This window comes from Macaca thibetana, chromosome 20 (genome assembly GCF_024542745.1).
Source record: "Macaca thibetana thibetana isolate TM-01 chromosome 20, ASM2454274v1, whole genome shotgun sequence".
Classification (NCBI taxonomy): domain Eukaryota; kingdom Metazoa; phylum Chordata; class Mammalia; order Primates; family Cercopithecidae; genus Macaca; species Macaca thibetana.
In genome coordinates this window covers 53,801,954-53,829,849 of record NC_065597.1, presented here as the reverse complement: position 1 = coordinate 53,829,849, position 27,896 = coordinate 53,801,954, and the positions used below count along the sequence as shown (strand labels likewise).

At 47.9% G+C, this 27,896-nt stretch overlaps 3 protein-coding genes across 5 annotated transcripts in view; 2 read left to right on the top strand and 1 right to left on the bottom strand.

Annotated features, from left to right (window-relative positions):
• The window catches only part of CHP2 (calcineurin like EF-hand protein 2), a 256,785-nt gene that overhangs the window by 47,434 nt on the left and 181,455 nt on the right, over positions 1-27,896 (top strand). The window lies entirely within an intron of this gene.
• The window catches only part of EARS2 (glutamyl-tRNA synthetase 2, mitochondrial), a 174,499-nt gene that overhangs the window by 24,847 nt on the left and 121,756 nt on the right, over positions 1-27,896 (bottom strand). The window contains exons 2-3 of the mRNA XM_050773837.1: positions 10,258-10,430; positions 6,309-6,464 (exon numbers count right to left, since the gene is read on the bottom strand). Of these exons, the coding sequence (XP_050629794.1) occupies positions 6,309-6,464; positions 10,258-10,396 (295 nt within the window). The 5' untranslated portion in view covers positions 10,397-10,430. The remainder of the gene's footprint in view (positions 1-6,308; positions 6,465-10,257; positions 10,431-27,896) is intronic.
• On the top strand, positions 10,420-27,503 carry UBFD1 (ubiquitin family domain containing 1). 3 transcript variants are annotated; one of them, XR_007722041.1, is made up of 8 exons: positions 10,420-10,820; positions 11,003-11,332; positions 12,542-12,750; positions 15,254-15,319; positions 15,674-15,779; positions 17,089-17,159; positions 20,347-20,429; positions 23,573-23,588. XR_007722041.1 is itself a non-coding variant. In XM_050773843.1 (7 exons), the coding sequence occupies exons 1-7, from the start codon at positions 10,796-10,798 to the stop codon at positions 23,681-23,683; spliced, it is 930 nt and encodes a 309-aa protein (XP_050629800.1). In that variant the 5' UTR covers positions 10,420-10,795; the 3' UTR covers positions 23,684-27,503. The 3 variants fall into 3 exon arrangements, 2 of the variants coding, with proteins under 2 accessions (XP_050629800.1, XP_050629801.1); XM_050773843.1 differs by lacking the exon at positions 17,089-17,159 and having other exon boundaries at positions 23,573-27,503; XM_050773844.1 differs by lacking the exon at positions 23,573-23,588 and having other exon boundaries at positions 17,089-17,139; positions 20,347-20,402.

The window sequence follows — 27,896 nt, the reverse complement described above, 5'->3', positions numbered from 1 at the left end:
TACCAGACAGCTCAGACACCTTGGGAAGTCATCTTTCTGGGCTCTGGGTACTCATTTGTCAAAGAAGGAAATAAGTAGTAACTTTCTCATGAGGATCATCATGAGACTAGAATACGACGATGTAAGTAAAGTACTCATCATGTGGCCTGTGCTCAGTGCTCTCTATGCTTTGGTATTTATTTATTTATTTGAGACGGTCTCACTCTGTTGCCCAGGCTGGAGTGCAGTGGCATGATCTCAGCTCACTGAAGCCTCAACTTTTCAGGCTCACGCAATCCTCCCACCTCAGACTCCCAAGTAGCTGAGACTACAGGTACATGCCACCAGGCCTGGCTAACTTTTTTTAAGTTTTCTACAGAGACAAGGTCTGCCTATGTTGCCCAGGCTGGTCTCAAACTCCTGGGCTCAAGTGATCCTCCTGCCTCAGCGTCCCAGTGCTGGAATTACAGGCATGAGCCACGGCACCCAGCCAGCTGTGATTATCATGTTACTTGGCTCCCTCTCACAGGACCTCCATTTCTTCATTTGTCAGAAAGGAGGGCTGAATTGGGTAAATTTGGGGGGGTCCCTTCTTGATCTAATGCTAAACAAGTCTCTTTAATGTGGTATCTTGGAATGCCCCAGGGTTTAAGAGGGACTCCCCTAGGAGAACGGAAAACCTGTTAATTTAAAAACTGGCAAGTAAATGTTCATAGAGTTTTATTCGACAGCCCAAAACCAGAGGTAACCAAAATGTTCATCCACTAGTGATGAATAAACAAAACGTAGTATATCCATACAATGAATATTATTTGGCTATAAAAAGAAACGAAGCACTGACAGACCACAGATGAGCTTATGGTAAGTGAAGGAAGCCAGTCACAGAAGGACAAATGTTGTATGATCTCATTCACATGAAACGTCCAGAAGAGGCAAATCCATGAAAGCAGAAAGAGATTGGTAGTCGGAAGGCATAAAGAGATTGATAGTTGCCAGGCGGTAGGAGAGGGTAGAATGGAGAGTGACTGCTAATAAGGAAGAGTTTCTTTTAGGGGTGATGGAAACGTTCTGGAATTAGTGGTGATGGTCGCACAACACAGTGAATACATTGAAAACCACTGAACTGTACACTTTGATATGATAAATTTCATATTATGGGAATTATATGTCATTTTTTTTCTTCCCCCACAACAGAGTCTAGCTCTGTCACCCAGGCTGGAGTGCAGTGGCACAATCTCGGCTCACTGCAACCTCCAACACCCGGTTCAAGCAATTCTCCTGCCTCAGCCTCCCGAGTAGCTGGGATTACAAGCATGCGCCACCAACCACGCCCAACTAGTTTTTGTATTTTTACTAGAGACGGGTTTCACCATGTTGGCCAGGCTGGTCTCGAACTCCTGACCTTGTGATCCACCTGCTCTGGCCTCCCAAAGTGCTGGGAGAGCCACCCCAGGTGAGAGCCAGGCGAGAGCCACTGTGCCTGGCTTATATGTCAATTTTTTTTTTCTTTTTTGAGACAGAGTCTTGCTCTGTCGCCCAGGCTGGAGAGCAGTGGCCAGATCTCAGCTCACTGCAAGCTCCGCCTCCCGGGTTTATGCCATTCTCCTGCCTCAGCCTCCCTAGTAGCTGGGACTACAGGTACCTGCCACCTCGCCCAGCTAGTTTTTTGTACTTTTTTAGTAGAGACGGGGTTTCACCGTGTTCGCCAGGATGGTCTCGATCTCCTGACCTCATGATCCGCCCATCTCGGCCTCCTAAAGTGCTGAGATTACAGGCTTGATATGTCAATTTTTTAAAAAGGCCAGGCATGCTGGGTCATACCTGTAATCCCAGGACTTTGGGAGGCCGAGGTAGGTGGCTCATTTGAACCCAGGAGTTCGAAACCACCATCTAGACGGTGAAACACCGCCTCTAAAAAAAATAATAATAGCCGGGCGTGGTGGCTCACATCTGTAATCCCAGCACTTTGGGAGGCTGAGGCAGGCGGATCGCGAGGTCAGGAGATTGAGACCATCCGGACCAACATGGTGAAACCCCGTCTCTACGAAAAATACAACAACAAAATTAGCCGGGTGTGGTGGTGGGCGCCTGTAGTCCCAGCTACTCAGGAGGCTGAGGCAGGAGAATGGCGTGAACCCGGGAGGTGGAGCTTGCAATGAGCCGAGATGGCGCCACTGCACTCCAGCCGGGGCGACAGAGCAACTCCATCTCAATCAATCAATCAATAAAATGAAAAACATAAGAAAAGAAAGAATGACTCCCAAAGCAAGGTGCTCTAGAAGTCAGCCACCACAGGGTGCCTGAATACCTGTCCTCTGCCTCGACAAAATACCAGGGTGGGGGACAAGGTCTGGGTTGCAAGCCTCATTCTCACAATGATGCTGCCACAGGAGTTCCAGGAGGGTGGGGCCCAGCACCATCAGCGCTGGTCATCACTGTATCCCTCATGCCTCGCATGGTACCTGATAAGTAGCAGATCCTCCGTGAAAGTGAAGCCTTCATCTCCGTTTGTGAAGCACCAGGTAATTTGGCTCCTGGAAAGCCTTCTTTTTTTTTTTTTTTGAGACAGCGTCTCACTCTGTCACTTCAGGCTGGAGTGTAATGGCATGACTGACAGGAGACAGACGAATTCCTATGCAGTCACGGACAATCCCTGGTGAAATCTGACCTCTAAGCCAAAGACAGCCCAAAGCCTGAAAACCAAACTGTCAGTTCAGGATAGAGTCCATGACTGGAGTGAGAACTTCTTTCTCTGTCTCACCCACTCTCTCTTGATTGGTTCCTTCTGGATGATATGTCTTAACCAACTGAATGGTCCTTTTTCCAAGACCACTCATGGACCAATCGGCAGGCACTCCCCCACTCTAAGCCCATAAAAACACCAGACTCAGCCTCACAGATGGCTACCACTTTCAGGGCCCACTCTCGCAGTGGAGAGTTTCCCTTCTGTCACTCAGTAAAATTCTTCTCTGCCATACTCACTCTACAGTACCTGCACACCTCTTCCTCTTGGTTGCAGGACAAGAACCCAAAACTCGCCAAGCTGCGGGTGATGGGAATAAAAGAGCTGTAACACACTCCCACTCACTGGACTAGGGAGAAAGAGAGCTGTAACACGCTCCAGCTCACCGGACTATGGGAGAGAGCTGTAACATGCTCCTGCTCAAAGGACTGCGGGAGAAAGAGAGCTGTAACATGCTCCTGCTCACCAAGCTAAAGGAGTGAAGAGCTGAGACAGTGCTGGGGGCTCAGACCTGGGGGCTCGGACCTCAGGATTCCCCAAACAAGAGCCGTAACACCCCTTGGAGCTCCACAACTGCTGGCATCTCCCAAGTTTTTGGGTGCCACCATGTTCCCCTCATCTAGATGCCGGCACCCAACAAAGAAGCCACCCAGTGGCACATCCAGTCCAGCCATGGGCCGAGTGTGGGGCCACAGCAGGTGTGGGATCCAAGTGGGCATGAGCCAAGTGCGGCCTGCTGGGCCAAGTGGGCCCAGAAGGCCCAAGCAAGGCCCGACAGAGGTGACGGCAGCTGCAGAGATTTCTGGCTGGCAAAGTGGCACTGAAGGAATCCTGTAACATGATCACAGCTTACAACCTCAACTTCCCCAGGCTCAGGTGATGCTCCCACCTCAGCCTCCCAAGTAGCTGGGACTATAGGAGTACACCACTACCTCCGGATAATTTTTTATAGAGACAAGGTCTCACTACGTGGCCCAGGTTGGTCTTGGACTCCTGAGTCCAAGTGATCCTCTGTCCTTGGCCTCCCAAAGTGCTGGGATTCCAGGCAGGAACCCCTGTGCCCCGCCTGGCAAGCCTTCTATCCTCACATCCCTGGTCATTCTGCTCACTATGGTTAAACCAAGCTGGTCTTTTTGATGCTCCTCAAATACATCCAGAACTTTCTTTCCATGGGGCCTCTGCATTGGCTATTCTTTTTGCTTTGAACATCTTCCCCCAGGTCACCACGGGGCTGCCTCCTCACTTCATGCAGGTCTCTGCTCCAGCGTCACCTCCTAAGAGGAGACCACCCTATCTACAAGGGCATCCCTCGCCCCAGTTTCTAAGCCTGTTACTCTTTTCTCCATACTGGTTATTATCATTTAATATCCTATGAAGAATGAATTAGGAGCCAGGAGTGATGGTTCATGACTGTGATGCCAGCACTTTGGGAAGCCGAGGCAGGAGAATTACTTGAGGTCAGGGGTTCAACAGCAGCCTGGGTAACATAGCGAGACCCGATCTCTACAAAAACATAAATTAATAAAATTAGCCGGGCGTGGTGGCACACAGCTATAGTTCCAGCTACCCAGGAGGCTAAGGTGAGAGGATCCCTTGAGCTCAGGAATTTGAGATTACAGTGAGCTGTGTTTGAACCACCGCACTCTAGCCTGGGCAACAGAATAAGATTTTGTTTGTTAAAAAAATTTTAAAAAAGAGAAATAACTAATCCACTTATCTGTCTTTCCCCTTGTCACTGAGCACAGGGTTTTTTTTTTTTTTTTTTTTGAGACGGAGTCTCGCTCTGTTGCCTAGGCTGGAGTGCAGTGGCGTGATCTAGGCTCACTGCAAGCTCTGCCTCCCAGGTTTACGCCATTCTCCTGCTTCAGCCTCCCGAGTAGCTGGGACTACAGGTGCCTGCCACCACGCCTGGCTGGTTTTTTGTATTTTTAGTAGAGATGGCGTTTCAGCATGTTAGCCAGGATGGTCTCAATCTCCTGACCTTGTGATCTGCCTGCTTTGGCCTCCCAAAGTGCTGAGATTACAGGATTATAGGTGTAAGCCACCGCATACAGACTTTTTTTTTATTTTTATTTTTTTAAGACAGTCTCACTCTGTCGCCCAGGCTGGAGTACGGCGGCGCGATCTCAGTTCACTGCAACCTCTGCCTCCTGGGTTCAAGCAATTCTTGTGCCTCAGCCTCCCAAGTAGCTGGAAATACAGGCATACCATACCATACCAGCTAATTTTTGTATTTTTAGTAAAGATGGGGTTTTTGCCATATTGGCCAGGCTGGCCTCGAACTCCTGACCTCAAGTGATTAACACGTCTTGGCTTCCCAAAGTGCTGGGATTACAGGCACGAGCCACTGTACCTGGCCATGTGCAGGGTCTTTGTTAAATGTCTCTAACACCTAGAATGGTCCCTTGATCACAGTATCTGATCTTGTATAGAATCCTTTATTCAACGGACCTTGACTGAACACCTGCTAAAGCCTTTTACAATAAAAAATATGAAATCATTTTGTACTCTTTAGGAATCCAGAGTCTAGTGAGTAATTTATCTGAGATTGGAACACACATCTCAAAACAGTCTTGGGATTTTTCTTTTTTCTTTTCAATCTCTAGACTAGCAAAGTCTTGGTATTTTTCCTTGGGAATCTCCCCTTTTCTAGTCACACCTGTCCATATAGGTAGACAACTGTCAACCCAGGAAAAGGAAACACACTCCTCTTTGTTCTCCCTAACCTTAGCTGTCCTCAGGATTAAACTTCCCACAAGATCAACTTCAGAAGCTGTACGTGTTTTGTGTGACTTATACAATGTGGTTAAAAAAAAATCTGAGCCCAGATTTAATAACGGTAAGTATTCATCCAGAAAAACTATTTCTGGCTCTTGTTGGAACTCAGAAGACTGGACAAGCTGGGCCAGCGTTCCCGCATAGGTACAAGGAGCTGGAGCTCAGAGGCACTCCCTCCTCTGGATGAGATGTGGTTTCCACAGCTCAGCACCAGCCCAGCTCCTCCAATTCCCACTTGGTCTGTGTTTCCTGCCTGGCCCCTGTAGGGAATGGACTTGAGATTCTGAGGTGAAAATAGGAATCTCAAAACAGCCTTGTCAGTGGCTCACACCTGTTATCCCAGCTCTTTGGGAGGCTGTAGCAAGAGGATTGCTTGAGCCCAGGAGTCTGAGAATAGCTTGGGCAACACAGCGAGATCTCATCTTTACAAAAAAATAAAAAACTAAAAATTAGCCAGGGGTGGTGGTGCGTGCCTGTAGTCCCATCTACTTCGGAGGCTAAGGTGGGAGGATCACTTGAGCCCAGGTCAAGTCTACAATAAGCTATGATTGTGCCATGGAACTCTAGCCAACAGAATGAGACCCTGACTCTAAAAAATTAAAAAATAAAGAAACCAGTCTTGGAGCTGTGTTTCAGAGAGCTGCAGCATTTTTTTCAGGTGGCATCTGCCACCCCGGGCAGTACAAACACAGTTATTTTTCCAGAAACTCCTCATTTTCCACCCTGAGCTCCATGAGAAGACCCACAGGCTCCTTTTCCTGCTTTCTGTTCCTCCCCTGCAGAAAGATCCTTTCTCTGCCAGGCTCACCTGCCCACTCCAGCATGTCCTCAATATTCTCCGCTGCCCCAGGCACAAAGCGAGTCTGATCTGTGTCCTCCAGCCTCAGGATGAAGCTCCCCTGGTACTTCTTAGCAAAGATGTAGTTGTACAGGGCAGTGCGGAGGCCACCCAGGTGCAAGAAGCCTGGAGAAGAGAACAGCTCAGATAAGACAGGGAAGATGAGCTAATAGGCCTCAGCAAGGGGCAAGTAAGCACTACTGTGACAGAATGTTGCAATAAATTTCAAAGACCAGCAGGACACATTGGCTCACGCCTGTAATCCTATCACTTTGGGAGGCCAAAGCCAGGGGGATCACTTGAGCCCAGGAGGTTTTTGTAGGTTTTTTAAGACAGAGTCTCGCTCTATCACCCAGGCTGGAGTGCAGTGGCACAATCTTGGCTCACTGCAACCTCTGCCTCTTGGGTTTAGGCAATTCTCATGCCCAGTCTCCCAAGTAGCTGGGACTACAGGTGCGTGCCACCACACCCAGCTAATGTTTGTATTTTTGGTAGAGACAGGCGTTCACCATGTTGGCCAGGCTGGTCTTGAACTCCTGACCTCAAGTGATCCCCCAGTCTTGGCCTCCCAAGTGCTGGGATCCACCAACCGCATCCACCACTCTATTTTGATATTTGTCTCAAGGCCAAGTTTTGCCTGAAAGAGAAGCGGGATTATTCATTGAGGCCGTATCACGTACATTTAACTTACAGAAATTCAGTGATGTGTGCTGGGAAAAAAATTAATTACAAACGAACTAGAAATTTAAAATACTGTACAATCACACTGTGAGCCAGGTGCAGTGGTACAGTCATGGCTCACTGCAGCCTCAACCTCTCAGGCTCAATCAATCCTCCCACGTCAGCCTCCTGAGTAGCTGGAACTACAAGTGTATGCCACCACGCCTGGCTAATATTTGTACTTTTTTTTTTTCTAGAGGCAAGGTTTCACTATGTTGCCCAGGCTGGTCTTGAACTCCTGGGCTCAAGCAATCCTTCCACCTCAACCTGCCAAAGTGCTGGGATTACCGGCATGAGCCACCACACCTTGCCAAGATTTTCACCCTAATTGCTGGCTTTACACACTAACCAACAGTAGCGTTTGATTCCACTATATTTGTCTTCATCACTTTAAACTCATAAGATTTTCCTTTTTCATCATTCCTGTCTGAAAACTGAAAGTTAACAGTTTTTCCAGGGTTGTCATTACCTCTTACCCTACCTTCTTTGGTCCAGCCCACAGCCCTAAGTCTCCACAACGAGCTCATCTACATTTACAGGTAAAAGAGGCAGCAGAGGAGAGGAAAAGCTCTTCTGGGACCAGGCCGACCCTGCTTCAACACTGATGTGTGTAACCTTTGGATAGTTACTGCAAGGACACCAGAAAACCAGTGGTATTCAGTGGCACTGGGTCCCAAGAGTCCCCAGGACAAAAGAAGGACCCAGCTGCTAGAAACAAAGCCTCTTACATTAAGCACACCTGGAGTCAAATTCTGCATCCACCATTTATTAGTTGCTACCCCTTTGGAAGGAACTCAGCTTTTATGAGCTTCTATTTCCTCAACTGTCAGAGGGATTAAGAGCAAAAAAATAAGAATTTTCCTCATTATAGGGTTGCCCTCAGGTCTAAATGCTGACCAAAGTAAACCCTCAAATAATTTCAGCTACTGTAATGATCTGTGCCTGGTAATTCTTTTATCTGTTTATAGTCAAAAGCCTTTCCCACATGGGCTTTTCCCGCAAATGAGCAAGAAAATAAAAATTATAATCATCATAATAGAGGACATTTATTAAGTGCTTTCTGGGTGCACTAGACCTTGCTAATTGGTTCAGCTGCATGAGCTTAACCCCATAAGACAGACACTATTAGCCCTGTTTTCACAAATAGTAAAAGTGAGGCTCAGATTCATTAAATAATTTGCACATCTAGGCCAGGTGCGGTGGCTCACACCTGTAATCCCAGCACTTTCGGAGGCTAAAGCAGGTAGATCACTTGAGCTCAGGAGTTCGAGACCAGCCTGGACAACATGGCAAAACCCCATCTCTACAAGAAAATACAAAAATTAGCTGGGCATAGTGGTCACACACTTGTAGTCCCAGCTACTCGGGAGGCTGAGGTGGGAGGATCACTTGAGCCCCGGAGGCTGAGGTTGCAGTGAGCCAAGATCGCACCATTGCACTCCAGCCTGGGCAACAGAGCCAGACCCTGTCTCCAAATAATAATAATAATTTGCACATCTAGTAAGTTACACATCTAACAAATGGCAAAGACAGAAATTTGTATCCAGGCAATCCCAGGCTTTGGCATTCTACATAGTGCTCAAAGCAAAGTGTGAGATCCAGTGCTGGTCTGAAAACAGTTGTCAGTTCACAATCATGTACAGAAACTGAGAGTAAAGGTTAGAAACTTTTGTTGTTGTTGTTGTTTTGACATGGAGTCTCACTCTGTTACCTGGGCTGGAGTGTAGTGGCACGATCTCGGCTCACTGCAACCTCTGCCTCCTGGGTTCAAACGATTCTCGTGCGTCAGCCTCCTGAGTAGCTGGGATTACAGGCCTGGGCCACATTCTCGGCTAATTCTTATATTTTAGTAGAGACAAGGTTTTGTCATGTTGGCCAGGCTGCAGAAACTTACATAGCAACCTGACAGCATGATTTTACCTCTGCTAACCCAAATAAAAAGAGATGGGTTTGTATTTTGGATGTTCTCAAAATTTTATTTTTCTGGTCATTAATTTATACTAATTTTGTGGAAATACTGACACAATTGATTGGAAATTTAAAACCAGCACTTCTACCACAGATGGTTTGAAAGGCACTGCTCTACACTATACTGACCACCAGAAAGATCCTATTATGTACAGCTGGGATTTTGCCACAAAGATCCTTGTATGTTCATCCCGGCATTTCGGATGAGAGGCATACTCAGTGCAGAGAAGGTAGAAGGTAGCCTTACTGGTGGGAACCAGAAGGCCCTGACAAGATCTCCAACAGGCTATAAAATGGGCCTCTGTCACCCTCTAGCTTGCTAAGATCCCAACAACACTAGCACAGTGCCTTGGTACCTGCGATTTCCTCTACCCAGAAGATTCCTCCTTTTTTGTTTCTGAGACGGAGTTTCTCTCTTGTTGCCCAGGCTGGAGTGCAATGGCGAGATCTTGGCTCACTGCAACCTCCACCTCCCGGGTTCAAGTGATTCTCCTGCCTCAGCCTCCCAAGTAGCTGGGATTACAGGCTTGTGCCACCATGCCCGGATACTTTTGTACTTTCAGTAGAGACGGGGTTTCACCATGTTGGTCTGACTGGTCTCAAGTGACCCACTTGATCTCAAGTGACCCACCCGCCTCGGCCTCCCAAAGTGCTGGGATTACAGGCTTGAGCCACCCCACTCGGCCTCCAGAAGGTTCCTTCTATAGGCTTCACGTAGCGTGCTCTTTCTTGTCATTTGGATCTCAGCTCAAATGTTACCCGCTCAGTAAAGCCTTCTGGAGCGCCCTTCTTTCAACTCCCAGTCTCCTGTCCTGTTTCACTTCCCGCATGGCACATGTGACTCTAAAATTACATTTATTCTTATAGGTGTCTGCGGCAGCCACTGGAGTGCAGACTTCTAGAGAGCGGGGCCCCTACCTTTCTCAATCATCACTGTATCCCAGTGTCTACAACACCTGGCACACAGTTTGTCATCAATACACATGTACGGAATGCATGAAAGATCGAAAGAGATGGGACGGCACAAAAAACACAAAGAAATTCCTGGCAATTTGAAATATTTCTGTTCCTGCACCTCAGTTTCCGCCTCTGTAGAATGGGCTAGCGCTGCCTTAACCCTCCTCCGCCCGCCCACTTGACACCACCGGAAAGGATTCATTCGGGAACATTCGGGGGGCGGAGACGAGACAGGGGGCGCCTCGGCCTGTAGTGTCACGTCCGCCAAGGTTACCTGTGGGGCTGGGAGCGAACCGCACTCGCACCGCAACCCCGGGACCAGTGCCCAGTCTGGCCCCGCGCAGTCCTACGCGGCGGCCAGAGGCCGCTAAGGGCCTCCCGCGCTGCAGCAATCTCCTCAGGAGCGCCGCCATGTGCGATGGAATCGCACACGTGGGCTTCTCCTGCGTCACATCCGGGGACTGCTTCCAGCCAATCGGCCTCCGCCACAGCAAGCGCAGCCCTGCCCCTTAAAGTCACAGGCCTCCTAGCGCGAAAGTCCACGCCCCCCTGGACGGCTGCGGCCGCACTCGCCACCAGGGGGCAGAGCCCAGAGAAAGGGCTATTTCCCGGACCCGCCCCCTTCGGCTTGGGAAAGCTAAAGCGTGGCAGGGGCCGGACCGGGGAAGCGGAGGAGGCGGGTCTCCATAGAAACCTCCACCTGTTTCCGGCTGGGCTGTGAGAGATTAGGGGCTGCTGCGGGGGCCAATCTCAGCCAGCTCGCCTCTTCCCAGCGGCCTCTGCGGGAGCGGTGGGTGTTGTACACAATCATCATGGCGGCGGCCGGGGCCCCGGATGGTGAGTGCGGTGGGGGTGGCGGGCGCCGGGCCCGGGCTGAGGTTGCGGGCGCTCCTCTGGTGGATGCGGCCCGGCCCGGGGGGCAGAAGCGCGGCTCGGGAACGGAGGTCCGGCGGCGCCCGGACAGCATCCGTTCCCAAGCCCAGCCCGCGGCAAGCGCCCACCCCCTAACCCCCTTGCAGGCATGGAGGAACCTGGCATGGACACGGAGGCCGAGACCGTGGCGACTGAGGCGCCCGCGCGGCCCCTCAACTGCGTGGAGGCTGAAGCCGCGGCGGGGGCGGCGGCCGAGGACTCCGGCGCCGCACGAGGTAGCCTGCAGCCGGCCCCGGCCCAGCCCCCTGGGGACCCCGCAGCCCAGGCCTCGGTCAGCAACGGCGAAGACGCGGGCGGCGGCGCGGGCAGGGAGCTGGTGGACTTGAAGATCATCTGGAACAAGACCAAGCATGACGTGAAGTTCCCCCTGGACAGCACAGGCTCCGAGCTGAAACAGAAGATCCACTCGATTACAGGTAATTCCTGCGGCGCTGACAGCCATTCTTCCCCACCCCGCCTCCTGATGGCCCTTGCACCGTGCTAGGCACCTGGTGGCTTTCCTTGCATCAGGCACCCCCATCCTCACAGCAGTCTTCTGAAGAGTATTTGGATGCCCATTACTCAGCTGGGGAAAGAGACTCAAGTTTATAGAGCTAGTAAGTTGCAGAACTGGGATTCAAGCCGAAGTCTGACGTTTAGACCCCAGTTTCTCATTAATGTTGGCCTAACATCTCTAATTAAAAAATCACCTAAGGCACTTGTTTTACAGCTTCCGGGCCCTTTCCCAGGAGGTTCTGATTCAGTGGGTCTGGTATGTAGCCAGGAATTTATTTTTAGCAAGTATCTTAGGTAATTCTTCTAAGTGAAGTTGAGGAAACACTGCTGTTGACTTTGATGCTGGTTCTTCACAGTTGATTCTGTTTCTTGATTTTACCTTGTTCATAGTGCTTTACCATCTGAAATTTCTTTTCTTTTTCTTTTCTTTTTTTTTTTTTTTTTTTTTTGAGACGGAGTCTCGCTCTGTTGCCCAAGGTGGAGTGCACTGGCGCGATCTCGGCTCCCTGCAACCTCCGCCTCCCAGGTTCAAGCGATTCTCCTGCCTCGGCCTCCCGAGTGGCTGGGATTACAGGCGCCCGCCACCCCACCCCGCGGGGCTAGTTTGTTTATTTTAGCTGCCCGCCTCGGCCTCCCAAAGTGCTGGGATTACAGGCATGAGCCACCACTCCTGGCCTTGAACTTTTTTTTTTTTTTTTTTTTGAAAGCTTTCTACATGTAGCCTTGTAAACTCCATTAAGAACAGGAGTTTTGTCCCTGTCGGCTTCTGTAACTCTGATGCTTGTGGATTCTCACTTAATATTTGAATGATTTAGATGGCTGAGGAACAACTTGGAAAGAATGAGAGCTAATATTTATTGAACAGTTATTGAATGCTAGGCACCGTACTAAATGCCCCACATTGGTCTCATCTCTTAATCCTTGAAACAATTCTATATAGAAGGACCTACTCTCATAAGTCTTCCACAGTTCTAGAAACTGAGGTTCAGAGGTTGCAAATCTCCCAAGAAAGCTAATAGGTGGTGGAGTCAGTATACACTTTTTGGTCTGTTAACCAAAGAGTTGTGTAGTATCCATACATTTTTCTTTCCTTCCTTCCTTTCACTGTCCACCTTCTACCTTTTCCCAAGGTCTCCCGCCTGCCATGCAGAAAGTCATGTATAAGGGACTCGTCCCCGAGGATAAAACATTGAGAGAAATAAAAGTGACCAGTGGGGCCAAGATCATGGTGGTTGGCTCCACCATCAATGATGTTTTAGCAGTAAACACACCCAAAGATGCTGCGCAGCAGGATGCAAAGGCCGAAGAGAACAAGAAGGAGCCTCTCTGCAGGCAGAAAGTGAGTCCATCTTGTGCTTCTTGGTCCTGAGAAATTTGAGGCTTTGTCCTCTCGAGCCTTGGCTGGTTATATTCTCCCTAGAATAAGCTCCTTTTTGGACAGGGCCCATGATGGAAATTTATGGCAGCAGTTGGGTGCCGCAGAGTGGAGGTGACAACTACCTGAGATTTGCAACTTTGTCTCATCTGGCGGGTCAGTGTGTCTCAAGTCTACCTACTTTAGGATAAGACCTTGGTAAAGGGAGGCTTCAGACCATGTGTTGAAAGGAATCAGACATGGGTTTCTCTCTCCTATTTAGTGCCAGAGAAAAATACCAGTAACTAGAAGTAAGCCCTCATTTTGCACAAGTGCTTACATTTGGCTTTTTGGTTTGTGGCTTTTCCCAAGTCAACAAGCCTGGTTAGGCATGGAAATCAGCAACTCTCGGAGGTTCCTCTAAAACTGACCGTTTCAGGAAGCTGAATGAAGCTGAGTAGGAAGACTACACTGATGGATTTATTTGTTTATTTTTTGTCCTGATGTGTGAAAAAGGAGATTGATTTTTTTACATTCTTTGTTCTTTTGGCTTGCAAGAGATCCTGCCTTGTCTCGTGCTCATCATAGCCATTAACATTCTTTTATGAATGAGGACAAGTGAGATGATTTTACTGTAGAAGGAACAGGTTGTAAGAATCATCACTTGGTATCTTTTTACCTAGCAAATTCTACTGATTGCTGGGTAGCCTCCTGATCATTCTTCCTAGTGTTCCAAGGAAAACAGGTATTCTCAACTGTGTCCGCAGTAGAGTAGATCGACTTGAATCAATATTATTTAGTGACCATAGACACTAAGATGTATGACCAACAGTAAGAGAAGGACAGTTTGTGTTACATATCCGTAATCACTCATGTGTGCTTCCAAAACCCCAAAGAAGTCTAAAAATGAAAAGTGTTTTTATAAATTTAACAGGACCAGAATTAGTGTGAATTTTCCTCTTTGGTGACAAGGTGCTGCCCCAGACTCCACAGAGAAGATTGTTGTGTATTTTAAAGCAATATTATCTCTATAAGACTTTGAAAACCCTTAAAGTTCAAAACGCTAGGGTTTCGGATAAGGGGTTGTAAACCTATATTGTCTAATTATCTAAAAGGTGTTGATTTGGAGACTTCACCCCCACATATGGGGTCGCACTGTCTCGAAACCGATTGAGTTTCTTCTCATATTCCTGTTTTCCTCTGCCACATGTATGAAATAGTGAAATGTGAGCGTCAGATAGGAGTGGTCCCACTGGTCACACCCTTGGAGCATAACATGCCTCTTAAATACAGGTTTTTAGTTACTAATGGTAGGTTAACAGGCCTAGAACTGTTCTCCACAGTACAGGAAGTCTTGTTCAAAAGGTATTTGAAAGGTGTGACTGGAATTGCACTTTCAGCCCATGCTGCTGTGTTTCATTGATGCCAATTATGATGCATCACATGACCTAATGAGCGGGATATAGTCCCTTGCCTTTTTATCAGCTTATTAAGGGGTCTGGGGCTGATGTCTGGAGTGAATTTTTGCTAACAGTCTGGCAGTGCTGTGTTTATTCCTCCCAGAGGGATTCCACCATGCCAGTGAGGATTTGGGCTGGCTTGTGGCTGCCTGGTACTTACATTTGATTAAATTGTTATCTTCTATCCATTCATTGTCCTGTAGTTCCAGCTTTTCCAAGCAGTGGCTGTGCCTATAAGGCCACAGATGGAGAAGAAATAAGACTCAGGTGGGCCAGGCAGAAGAGCTGTTTAAGAGGCCTGAACTTAGAATCCTTAAAGAGCTGCCTCAGGGTTCTTGGGGCAGGCTGGTAGGGGTGGAGTTTAGAGGCTTCTTAATGTCAGATTATAGAGTAATCATTTCTTTCCAAAAGGTGGCTCTTCCAGGTTCCTGTTTAGCTGGAGTTAAGGGTAGGGCAGTGGGGAAAACTTCGGCGATGGGCTGGGTCTCCATTTGTTGAAGAACTGCTCTTTCTAGGCAGTTGGACAGATTACCAACATCTTACAGAGTTCTCTGGGAGTTTAAGTTGAAAAAGGTGGGTGCCATTTTTTTGTCTGCTAGGAGAGCAACACCCTTTGTTGCCCTCTTTAGCTTGACAGTTTAATCATTTAAGTGGTGGGTTTTTTTGAGGGGAGAAGGGCAATCTGGAAATCCCGTTTGCTCTAGAACTTTGACAGCTAATATGGTAACTAGCTACATGTGGCTGGTTAAAATGAAATTAAGAATTCAGTTCCTCAGTCACAGTAGCCGCATTTCAAGTGCGTAATAGTCACAGCAGTAGGTAGTGGCTAGCACAGGTACGAACATCTTCGTCCTCCCAGAAAGTTCTGCTGAACAACACTGCTATAGTTTCAAAGGATCCATAGTCTGTCGTCATTAAAAGCTTTTGAGCCAAAACACTAAGGCTTGCTTCATCCTGTCTTTCAAAGGAATAGTAACATGACTAAATGTAGTCAGCTGTTTCATTTCATTCTCTCTTCTGACTTATAGCAACACAGGAAAGTGTTGGATAAAGGAAAACCCGAAGATGTGATGCCATCTGTTAAGGGTGCCCAGGTAAGGCGAATCTCTTTGTGAGCATTCTGAAAATGAGCCAGCCCCACCGTCTGACTTGAGGTTCCTCCAATCCTATCCCTTCTCTTTTTTCCCTTTTTTTTTTTTTTTTGAGACAGAGTCTTGCTCTGTCGCCCAGGCTGGGGTGCACCACTACACGTGGCTAATTTTTGTATTTTTAGTAGAGACGGGGTTTTACCATGTTGCCCAGGCTAGTATTGAACTCCTGACCTCAGGTGGTCCACCTGCCTTGGCCTCCCAATGTGCTGGGATTACAGGTGTGAGCCACTGCGCTTGGCCCCCTTCTCTTTTTTTCAGACCGTCCCTCCATCTCTTACCATGCTCTTGTGCCTCCAGGAACGCCTGCCAACGGTACCGCTGTCCGGCATGTACAATAAGTCCGGAGGAAAAGTGAGACTCACCTTTAAACTAGAACAAGACCAGCTGTGGATTGGCACTAAAGGTATGTTCTTCCTTGCCTCCTTGCTGGCCCACTGCCTGCCTCTGACACCCAGCAGCACTCACGTTGTAGAGTACGATTCCGCCCCTCCTTCTGAAGCCTCTCTCTCTCCACTGTGCTTTGCGTGCTTCTGGCTTTTAAATTTGCTTTTAGACGCTCGCCTTTTGTTTGGACCCTTTTCCCTCATTGTTTTCATTCTGATCTCAGGGCTGATCCACCAAACATTGGCTCTTCAGTTGCACACAGATTCAGAGGCCCCAAACACATGGCTCAAAGGCCAAATCTGGTCCACAGAAAAAGGTTTTGTGGGATGACACGCAATCTGTAAAAATTGAGAGATTTCACTTAATCTGAATTTTTTTTTTTTTATTTTTTGGCTTCTCTTGAAAAATCAAATGATCTGGTCCTTTGGGGCCTGCATTCTCACATGGCATCGATCCACGAGAGCCAAGTAGTGGTTTCCAGTGGGCCATGCTACAGTCCTCACGGTCCCATTTATCTTAGAAGTAGCCAGCTTTGTTCATTTGTCACCTGCCTGGCCCCTGTAGGTCAGAGTTTGACCCTATAGTAGGTGAAGTTTTCCTAACTGCTGCCTAGGAATCTGCCTGTCCCTCCCCGCCTGGTTGCCCTCTGCCTGCCCCACCCTCGCCTATGCACGGTGTCTGGATCAGCCTTGCTGTTTGCTGGGAAGTGTCTCTGACTGTCCTCCCTCTTCCTTCCCCCAGATGTTTACAAAGTCTTGTCAGTTACACTGCAGAACTGTCTGTCCCTTTCTTTGCCACACTGTTGTGCCAGTTAAAGTTCCCAAGCATCTTCAGATTTGGTCTGTTCAAAGCAAGTTACCCTGTTTCACTGCCGCATCTGTGTTTTCTTCTGTCCTGTCTATCTTACCTACTGCTTTTTATCCTGGGTACCTGTGCTCAAGGACCTTTGGCTCTAAGGACACATTCAAATGCGTAACCATAGCGTTCAGTGTTCTCAGCACTGGGCCTTAAATTTTGGTTCCAGCTTCAGGCCCGTTTGCCCTGTGGTCCCCTGTGTATTTCAGCCGCATCTTTCTGTGAAACTCCCAGTGTGCTTTGCACAGCTCCTTGTCTTTGCTCATGCTGTGCCCTTACCTGGAATGCCTTCTTCCCATTCCTTGTTATTAATAAAATCTTCCAAGGCCCTACTTAAATGTTCTCTCCGAATGAAGCCTTCCTTGATTCACCCCCTACCCTCCAAATGACTTGCTGCCGCTTCTGTTCATAGAGCGCTTCGTTTATATCCCCAGAGCACTCATTACTCTCTGACTTGTCTGTCCCCCTGTTAGATTCCTGGAGGGAACCGAACATGCCTAAATCACCTGTTTCTGGCCAGCACTGTAGGTATTCAGTGTTCGAGGTAAATGCTAAAGAGAAGTATAGGGGGTCCCATCATCTGACGTTCACTGGTTTCAGGGACAGACCATTTAGTGAGACTCCACTTAACATGGAACCAAGTTTTATGGAGAATAATCGGGGCAGGGGTGGTGGGGAGAGAGAGTTTTTAATCATCTAAAACACAAAAATCAGTGTTCAACCCTATACTGATTGTTAAAATGAACAAAAATTGAAATGCCAAAAATGCTTGAGTTTTCTGTCAATTTTATGATAACTCGCTGTTTTCTTCATTTCACATTCAACTCTAACTGCATGGTCAAAGCAAGTTTTGCAGAATATCTGAGGGTTCCCCCCAGTTTTTGTAAGGGCCTTTGAACCCTCTGCTACATCATTCTCTTCTGCAGAGCCTGTCCATCTTCCCCTTGTCAGTAGTTAGCTGCCCAGCCTCTGTCGACTTTGCAGGTGATTTTGCTTAGTTCTGTCCCATCGCATTCACTTGCTGAAGTGCATAGACTTCCTGTCTCTTGCCGGACCTCTACTTTTGCTTGTGGGCAGCCTCACTGAAGGCAGTTGCTAAGGCTGATCTGGAAAGACCCTGCCATGAGGATAGGTGCGGGCAGAGAAGTCTGGATGGGAACTAAGTCTGTAAGTGCTTGTTGGTTCCTCGGGGAATATTTCTGTGTCAGGAAGTTTGTATAGGGAACACATCATAACTGTAGGAGCTGATAGAACAAGAACTTCCTGACCCTGTATTGGAGTTTTCTTTTTGCTAGTAGGAGCAGCTGCCTTCCTGCTTTGGCCTAAAGGCAGAACTCTAGAAGAAGCTCAATATGTTGGGGCTTCTGAGCCCTTGAAAACCTCCTTACTCGGCCGGGCGCGGTGGCTCAAGCCTGTAATCCCAGCACTTTGGGAGGCCGAGACGGGCGGATCACGAGGTCAGGAGTTCGAGGCCATCCTGGCTAACACGGTGAAACCCCGTCTCTACTAAAAAATACGAAAAACTAGCCGGGCGAGGTGGCGGGCGCCTGTAGTCCCGGCTACTCGGGAGGCTGAGGCAGGAGAATGGCGTAAAAACCCGGGAGGCGGAGCTTGCAGTGAGCTGAGATCCGGCCACTGCACTCCAGCCTGGGCGACACAGCGAGACTCCGTCTCAAAAAAAAAAAAAGAAAACCTCCTTACTCACCAGCCCTGTCAAGGACATGAACTACTCATGTTTTCTAGAGTTGAACAAGGCTAAGATTTTCATTCCCACCCATAGCACTGTACCTCTGGAGCCCAAGGGGCAGGCACTCTTCCCACTTGCCCAGGAGTCTTGTCACCTTAGTGTCATAAGCACTCATAAGAGGACAGCTTGTTCTGGGAGTTGGCTACTAGCCACTGGCTTCGTCTTTCTGCTGGCAAGAAGAAGCGGCTATGGAATGACCATCCCAGCAGCGAGTTGGCCTCTCCATGGGGCGTTTTGCTGAGTAAGTGACCCTTAAGGGCTGCTACTCTTGACTAAACTCTGCTAGCTTGTGTAGGAGGAGGCAGTGCTAACAGCCTCAAAAGAATGAGAACAAGCTCCAGGCAGGAAACCGGAAGCCGCTGGGGAAGAGCATGTGCCCTGCTTGTAGGAAAGTTGAATCTGGCTGAAGGTCTGATGTAGTGATCAGGAGTATATGTCCAGAATTGCCCAATTTTCAGAGTTTTCAAGAGAAGCCAGAAATCTGTTGTATATTTTTGTGATATCTCCAGACATTTCAGGATGAAAGGTGTTTTAAAAGTTTCCATCTTAAAGACAACTGCTGCCCAGGTCCTGCTTTAGGGCCCACTGTTGTAGAGCCGCTAGAAGTCCAAACCTAAATGAACATCTTCAGGTTCCTTCTCCCCAGCCCCCAGTTTTCAGAGACTGAGGCCCACAGAACTGAAGTAAAATGTCTTAAGTCCCCAACTAGACCAGAACCGTGGTCTCTAAATTCCTAGTCTGTTTGGCCAACTTACCTATTTTTAGACTCTACCTTTCCAGATTTTTCTTTCTGCAAAGGCTGCAAGTTTTTTTCCACTTGGTTTAGCTGTTTGCTGAGCCTCCCCCGCCCGCCTCCCCCCGCGCCCCGGTCCCTGAGGTGTCTGCTGCTCTGGGGTGGCTGTGTCCTGTTGTGCAGGTGCACCACGCCTCCCCCTGACCTCACCCAGTTCCGCTTCACTTGGCTCACTCCCAGCAGTGTCATCTCACTCCAGGCATCCGTTGCTGCCCCCCTCTCTTACCTGCCATCCTCTTAAACTCGCCTCAATGTCTTCTGACCCCATGTGACCAGTGGTATCTCAAGTGTTAATCATAACAGGTTATAAATGTTTTAAGAGAACTTCATAAAAGTGTGTGAATATGGAGTGGGGAGGACTTGAGGAGGGAGGCGGGAGAAGGAAGCAGGGTCGTGGTATGGAATCTAGCCCTAAAACCCAGGCAGTCCCCTGCCCTTGTGAGAGCCACAGGAGAATGTGTTTCCTCTGTTTGTAGGCCTTTTGACTCTCCCCACTGCCCAATACTTTAGCCAATGCCGGGCTTGCATAAGGTTACAAAGGAATTTCTTGGGTATTTATTTATTTATTTATTTTTTATTGTTTTTTTGTTGAGACGGAGTTTCGCTTTTTGGCCCAGGGTGAAGTGGCACCATCTCGGCTCACTGCAACCTCCGCCCCCCAGGTTCAAGCGATTCTCCTGCCTCTGCCTCCCGAGTAGCTGGGATTATAGGCGCCCACCACCAAGCCTGGCTAATTTTTTGTATTTTTAGTAGAGACGGGGTTTCACCATTTTGGCCAGGCTGGTCTCGAACTCCTGATCTCAGGTGATCCACCTGCCTCGGCCAAATCCTAACTCCCAAAATGTTAGGATTACAGGTGTGAGCCACTGTGCCTAGCCTTTCTTGGATATTTATTAACCATCAGACTTTAAAAAGTAATCCCAGGGAAGATAGATCTTTGCCCTCAGAGACCTTTACTATACCATTGCCAAACCCAGTTTCCCACTTGCTCCTGCGGAGTTCCCAGCTCCCACACAAGGCCTTATGTGCACTGGTCAGAAGACCCTGTCATGTTGTCCCCTGAGTGCATGGTGCCAGTCTCTTAAGTTTACCGTAGATCCCACAGCCACCAGACCTGATGAGGGACTGCTGAGTCAGAGGAGTTAGAACAGGAGGGCCTTTGAATAATCACTGTAATCCCTCTCAACTTAGAGCGGACTGAGAAATTGCCCATGGGCTCCATAAAAAATGTGGTCAGTGAACCTATCGAAGGACATGAAGACTACCACATGATGGTAAGTAGCGCTGGCTGAGTCCAGCCCCTCACTAGACTCCTGCTTCACCTGGCAGGAAACAGTTTTAACTGAGCATGTTTAATGGAAGCAAACTCAGTCTCCAGAAGATGCACTTTTTTAAGACCCTCATGTTTTTTTCATCTACTTCGAACTTAATCCATGGTCTCTATTCCTAGTTCTGTTTATTTTGTACCCCCCAACACACACCTTCCATCGGTTTAAAGGGGATATATTTTCTCTTACCTCTTTTAGAAAAGTCTCTTTTGCCTCCCTCTTGTCATGTGTTGTTTCTAGATCAGGAAAACAAATATAAAGAGGAGGAATGGCTGGTGGATTTTCATTATAAGTTTTGTCTTGCGTATAAAACAAGACTTGCCCCAGCTTTGGTGTTGGTGAGGGCACCAGGCAGCCTCTTTTCTGTAATAATGATGCCGCTCTTGCCAGGCCCAGTGGCTGAGGGCCTTGTTCGGAGGACGGGCTTTGTGGAGCATCTATTCTGCATAGAGGCCACTCTGCAGAGAGCAGGCTTCCTGCAGGAAGACAGAATGTTTGGACATGGTCCGCAAGTCTGCAGAACAAAGCAAAAAATTCATTCCTCCCGTAAAATGAGCAGCTTGGGCAAAGTTTCCAAAATTTTCCCAGCGCTCTTTGGAGGGGCCACATTGACAACGAAGTTGATTCTGCCGTTGCCCATCAGGGTCCTGGCCTGAGCAGCTGTAGTGTGAGGGTGGGGCCTCCTGCCATTGTTCATCTAAGGAGGCAGGCCTTTCAGTGTCCATAGTGATGAAGCCACATCCGCCCCATCCCGGGAAGAAGGAACTAGTGGTTTGGCCTGTGGATTGGGGTACTAAGTCCCAGGCAGAGAGAGATGTTGGAAGATCCTCTTGCTATAGAAAAAAAACAAAGGGGCTTAAAGTATGGTGGACAAGGGAGGCAGCCCTGTCGGCATCCTGCCCAGTGCTGCTGTAGCAAGGCCGTAGCTGGGAGTGCAGTCCCTAGGCTGTGGGGCTCCTGGGGTTTTGTCTTCAGGAAGTGATGATGATGTCACTGGGGCTTCTCTCAGGCCCCCGGCAGCCCTTCCACCCTACTCTTTCTGTGGTCTTTTTTTTTTTTTTGGAGACAGAACCTTGCTCTGTCACCAGGCTGGAGTGCAGTAGCACTATCTCGGCTCACTGCATCCTCTGCCTCCCAGGTTCAAGCGATTCTCCTGCCTCAGCCTCCCGAGTAGCTGGGACTATAGGCCCCCGCCATCACACCCAGCTAATTTTTGTCTTTTTAGTAGAGACGGGGTTTCACCATGTTGGCCAAGATGGTCTCAATCTCTTGATCTCGTGATCTGCCCGCCTCAGCCTCCCAAAGTGCTGGGGTTACAGGCGTAAACCACTGTGCCCAGCCCTCTGTCTGTAGTCTTTATTATAAAGATTGCAAACAGATTGGTTTGCCCTGGTTGGTGATTTTTTTCTGTTTTAACAGTTGGGCCAGGCGCAAAGAAAGAAAGAAAAAAAGAAAGAAAGAAAAAAAGTTGGAGTTGAATATTTTTAACTGGGCCCCGTCACTCCTTTTTGAATAATTTGTGTTACCAGTCGCACCCTATAGGGTTTGTAGCCTGAGTTTTCAAGCGGCCTGGTGGTAGGAAGTACAAGGAAGTTGAGTGGACTGTTTTGGACTTCTTTGGAGGAATTGGTGTGGATGGGTAATGACTTAGTATTTCATTGAAAAGTTCATTTCTCTCGAGTTATTTCCGGCAGAGGATAGCTCTGATAGCCCCCTTCTCTTTTCCAAACATCTTTACCTTTGTCCTAATGAAAGTACTTAGTTATCTCTTTGTGCAGATGCCATTTCCTTAACTAAATTAACATGTCATCATTCACAGTTGGAAAACTGTGGCTGTGCTTTTTCATTTTTAGAGAAATGTTTTTAAAATACAGAAAAGAGGCTGGGCGCAGTGGCTCACACCTGTAATCCCAGCACTTTGGGAGGCCGAGGCAGGTGAATCACTTGAGGTCAGGAGTTCAAGACCAGCCTGGCCAACATGGTGAAACCCTGTCTCTACTGAAAATAGAAAAATTAGCCGGGCGTGGTGGCGGGCGCCTGTAATCCCAGCTACTTGGGAGGCTAAGGGAGGAGAATCGCTTGAACGTGGGAGGCGGAGGTTGCAGTGAGCTGAGATTGCACCGCTGCACTCCAGCCTGGGCAACAGAGCGAGACTCCAGCTCAGAAAAAATACAAATAAAATACAGAAAAGAAAGAGAATAACTGTCACAAGCCCATATATCCGACACTGAGAAGTGGCAATTATAAATATTTTGTAATTTGCTTTAATTTTTTTTTAAATAAAAGAAATAAAGTTTATTCACAGCAATGATGGCCCCACTGTCTTCCCCTCCCCCCATTACCATCGTCATGTGTCACGTGCGTCCTTCCCATCTATCCATTCTTTTATTTACATGTGTATCCACGAACAAGATGGAGTATTGTTTTGTGCTTCCAGTTTTCATAAATGGTATCATGTATTGTGGTACAACTTGCTTTTCTTTGGTTCAACATAAGAATCTGTCAGTATTAACATAATCCATATGGACCCAGTTGATACCTCTTTAAAAAGAACTCCAGTATTGGTGTGATTAAGCCTTGTCACTTTGAATTCTACATTCCCTTACTGATGGATATGTAGGTTGTTGCCAGGTGTTTGTGGTTTCAGACAGTGCTGCAATGAACATTCATACCTGTTTTCTTGAGCATGTGTGACAGGTTTTCTAGGGCAGTGTTTCTCAAACTGTGGTCCCTGGATCAGTAGTGTTGCATCACCTGGGAGCTTGCTAGTTTCTCAGGCCCCACCCCAGACCTCCCCAAATTAGAAACTTCACAGCGGTGGAGCCTGCTGATCTGTGTTCCAACAAGCCCTCTAGATGGCTCTGATGACCACTTAGGTTTGAGAACCACTGCTTTAGGGTTGGCTCAGCTTAACCCTTACCCTGCCTGTTTTTGTTTTTGGTTGGGAGAACGCTCCCCACGTGCAAAGTTCTGTTTGGTTTTTCTTCCCTTTTTAATTAACTCATATCCCAACCCTCCCCCATGTTTGTCCTGCCTGATTGGTCTCCCGACCTCTGAAGTACCGCTTGGTTTTCCTTTTTCCCTTCCAGGCATTTCAGTTGGGACCCACGGAAGCCTCTTACTACTGGGTGTACTGGGTTCCAACTCAATATGTGGATGCAATCAAAGACACTGTGCTGGGGAAATGGCAGTATTTTTGAAAGCACTTTCACCTCTGGCCCAGGAGACTGACCCAAAGTGAAGGACATTGCCGGGAGAGGCCTGCAGCATCCCTGGATTTCAGAGTTCTGGAACTTTGTTCACAAAAAATCTATATTCAGTCTGAGGTGATGTGGTGACTGAAGCCAGAGGTGATGTACTTTCACCATTAGCTTAATTTTAACTTAAAATGACCAGTTCCCTTTCTTGTAGTCAGCTTCATACCATTTTTAAACTCAATACGATGGAAATCAATAAATCTGAATTCCGAACATGTTGTGTGGAATACTCTTAAGTGTGTTTGAGAGTAGATCTGCCAATTATGTTGACAAGGGAATGATCAAAAGCTTTGTTTTTTTTTTTTTTTTTAAAAAAAAAGGCGGTTTCAATTGAAATATTTTCATACATCTTTGGTTGCAAACATTTGGACTGCATTGCAATGAGTTGGGGTGTTTTTTTTTTCCTTTTTTGTATAAAATTGTATGCAAAATGGAGGGGGGTTAGTAAGCCATATATTTCTGTCCATTGATTCAGATTTAATTCTTTCCCTTTTTCATTCTCTCGCTTCCTCGATTTGAGTTTTTGTTTTAAGAACCCAAAGATGTCAGTTCCTCTTTTGGTACCTCATCAACGCTTCCTTTCCTGGGCTCCCTCCCGCCGTGCTGCTGCTGCCTGTGAACGCACGGTGGGAGAGGAAGAGCTGCTCGGTCTTGGGCAGGGAGCTCTCACACTTGATGTGGTGTTCGTTGAGCAGCAGAGTATCTCCCAGTGGCTCCTGTTTAAACGTCTTGCCCTTTGGGCCCCATCTCCGAGGAGTTCCATTGCCGATTGGATGATTGTCTGCACCCCTCTCTGAGCTTGGCCTAGAGGCCCAGCCTGGCATGGTTGTGCCTGGGCTGTGCCACTCAAAAACCCCAGCTCCCAAGCAGACAAAGGCCTCTTCCAGGAGGAGCCAGGTAGAAGATAGACTATACAGCCGTATCGCTGCAGATCCAGATATAAACTTCTTTCTTTGGAAGTTTTCAAGAAATTCTTAAGCAGTCCAAGGATGATTTCAATTATGCTTCTCCATTGGGTCCTTCTGCTCATGCATTCAGTTCAAGTGTCCTTTATCCCAGGTTCAGAGATGCTGCCTTTCTCAAGAAGACATCTGACCCTAGCAGGTTGGCCAATGCTATTGAACAACAAAAATGGGATAAATTGCTTTCATGATTAGCTCACCCTCTTCTGGTTTTAGCCCTTCTGCCCTTCTGTTCTTTGTACACGTGAACTTCTGTCATCTCCGTCTGGCTTGGTTGCCTCTGAAAGGAGGGAAAGTCTCTTGGTAAATGATCTCCTTTGTGCTGTTTGCTGTTTCTCTGCTGCTGTCTTTGCAGTTCTCCTCTCACTGGTTGCAGGCTCTCATAGTAAGGTTTGGCGAGAAATGTTCCAAACGTCACATTTTGGATTCTAGGCTGTCATCCCTCGTTCTGTGAAATGTATTAGCATGTGTTCGCCCAAGATGACTATTTCTTGTGAGCCAGTTAATGATGATATTGTACGCCCTTCCCTTCTAAGCTGTAGTTCAGGAATCCAGCCCACATAGACTCTTGCTTTCCATGGTGTGTTCAATGCCAAGTGATGCATCTAGGCAGGAAAATCTACTCTTTGCTTTTTTGGGGGCAATTAGTACATTTGTGAAGTGCAGCATCCAAGAAACAGCCTGTTTTTCATCCCTTGAGAAAGGAGCAGTCATTGCAGCTTTTCTGTCCTTGTCGGCCTGCAGTTCCTGAGGAAAAGAGTGCATCTAAGCTACTTGTCCAAGCCTCTGTCTGCAGGTGACAGGTTTCGGGGAAAATGAGATGCATTAAGTAGACCGTCATCTCGGGTCAGACACTGCCCCTTTTGTTTGCCAATGCCCCAGTCCTAGAGACTTGTCCTGACAGTGCCGCACACCTACTTTCGATTTCTCAGAGCAGGCGGCTCCGTCCCCAGGCTGGCCTGGCTGCTCTTGGAGGCCTCTTCACTTGCTCCCCTTATTGCCCCATTCTTGTGGCTCGCCAGGCCACTTGGCCTCCCCTCTTGCCAGTGACAGCAAGCGTTTCCATCATCTCCCTGCTGCCCAAGGGCCAACTGCTTCTCACTCAGGCTGGTGTCGTTTCAGGAGGACCAAAGCCTGCGTGAGTGTTTTTATTTTCAGTAAAATGGTGCTTTTTTCCTTACTTCGAGATACTATATATAAATAATAATGTAAATGACACCTTTTCGTATGGAGCTGTTTCAGTATTGCTTTACAGAGCTTACTAAATCAGCTTCAGCAATCTTGAGCTGTGTGGCTCCTCACCCTGTCTGCATGGAAGACCTTGCTGGAAGCTCTCGGGAGAGCAGACATAACACCAGAAGCCACTGGGAGAAGTGTTTTCGATCGTGTCTGGGTCACAGTAGTATTCACTGTTCAGTCATTGAGTTCCGTGAGCAGTCTCTTCATACATTTCTTACAGTCTGGAGTGTACTGACTAAATCTGTGTAAGCAAATTGAAATACTCTTTCTCTTAGGTAGCGTCACAGTGGTTTTTTTTTCCTCAGGATAATTTCTATACAGTTTCCTCACTGTCAGAGGGAGCAGATCTTTCCCTCACTGTGGCAGGGGGCGTGCAGGTGGATAAAGGAAGAGCTGGTTTCCGGAGAGTGACCATAACAGCATTGACTGGAAGCCAGAGATGGAGGGGGTGGCCATCTCTTACACACTGAACACCTCTCAGAGCCCCCTGAGGGCTTCTTTGTCTTCTAGAATCTGTACCAGTGGTCCTCCTGCAGGTTCTGGCTCACAGACATCATCACGCTTTTCTTTTGCTCCCTGAGGCGCCTTGGCAGAAGAACATGACCCTGTGAGCCAGGCCCCCTCAGCTCTGCTTCAGATCACAGAACGCAGACAGACTCGCGAGTTGCTGGACCTCTTTGGTATTAAGTGTTTGAATCCATGATGGGCCTTTTGCAAGTAGCGTTAGCTCTTGTTAAATGTTGAACTGAGCTAAGGATGCACTTTCTTGTGGGCATAGAAGGGGCCCACGTGAGGCCCTGAGTAGGCTCCTTAGTTGCTGCTTTACCTAATGAGGGCCAAAGAGATTAACTCTGCCTCATTGCCATGTTTCAGAAAAGTTGCCATATTTCACCCAGAAGGGGCTCGTTTTCCTCTTACTCTTACTTTAACCATGTGCCTGGAGGAGCCGTTCTGGGCTCTTGCACTTGCCCAACCTTTCTTTGCCAGGGGCAGAGAAGGGAAAGGGAGTAGATTGAGTGTGCCAAGGGCCGTGCAAGGGCAGGCTTGCTTTCCACCCATCTGCTGAGGGAACCCTCGCCTCTTGCTCCTTGCCTCTGTTCACGCCTGTTGTCTTGGAAAAGGATGGTCCCTTTGTCTTAAGGCTTTGTGATAAAGGCATCTCCAGTTAGGATCGGCACCTGTTTCCTTCATCATAGTGCCTGGCAGCCTTTCTGAAGTTACAGGTGGTTGGGAGCCCTCTCACGTGCAGAACATCTGGTAGATTGACCTGCCAGGCTGGGTGGTTCTACTGCTTTCTCAATTTCTAAGAACCTTTTTTTTTTTTTTTCCCTTAAAGAGTTCTGCAGAATTATTTGACAATATTTGTAAGTACCATGTTTCCTTGTGGTGTACGCTCTGTTCTCGTTTCTGTTTTTAAATCAAATGCCTGTTTGGGAGGAGATGAACGTATTTAGTCTATTAGATTTGCGCTGCTGGATTTTTTTTTTAAAAGTGTAACCTTGACTAGCTGTCTTATTGTTTATCCTGTAAGATTAGTCTATTGATTAAAGTTTGATAATTAATTGCGTCTCTTTTTCCTTCCAATTCTTCATGCGCCTAATTCATACTGGGGATTAACCAACATTTGGAATTGGGCCCAGAGCCATTTCTTTGCCAGTTGTGGTCTTATTTGGCTTTAAGTATATTCAAGTGTATTCTCTGCTGAAACAGTTGACGTTTACTCTGCAAAATGGTGAAAGTGACTGGCGTGCCAGTGAGCCACACTCCTGTTACAGTAGCATGGTCTGCTCCCTGGTCGGCCCTGGCCTCCACATGTTGGAAGAGAAGCTGCCTCCCTGTACTCATACCTCCCAGCTAGTGCCATGGGCAACCCCACCTGGCCATTTAGCTTTCGAGGACATGTTTTAGAAAACACTGAGATTGGAGCTACAGGTTTAGCCCCAAGCTATAAAGAC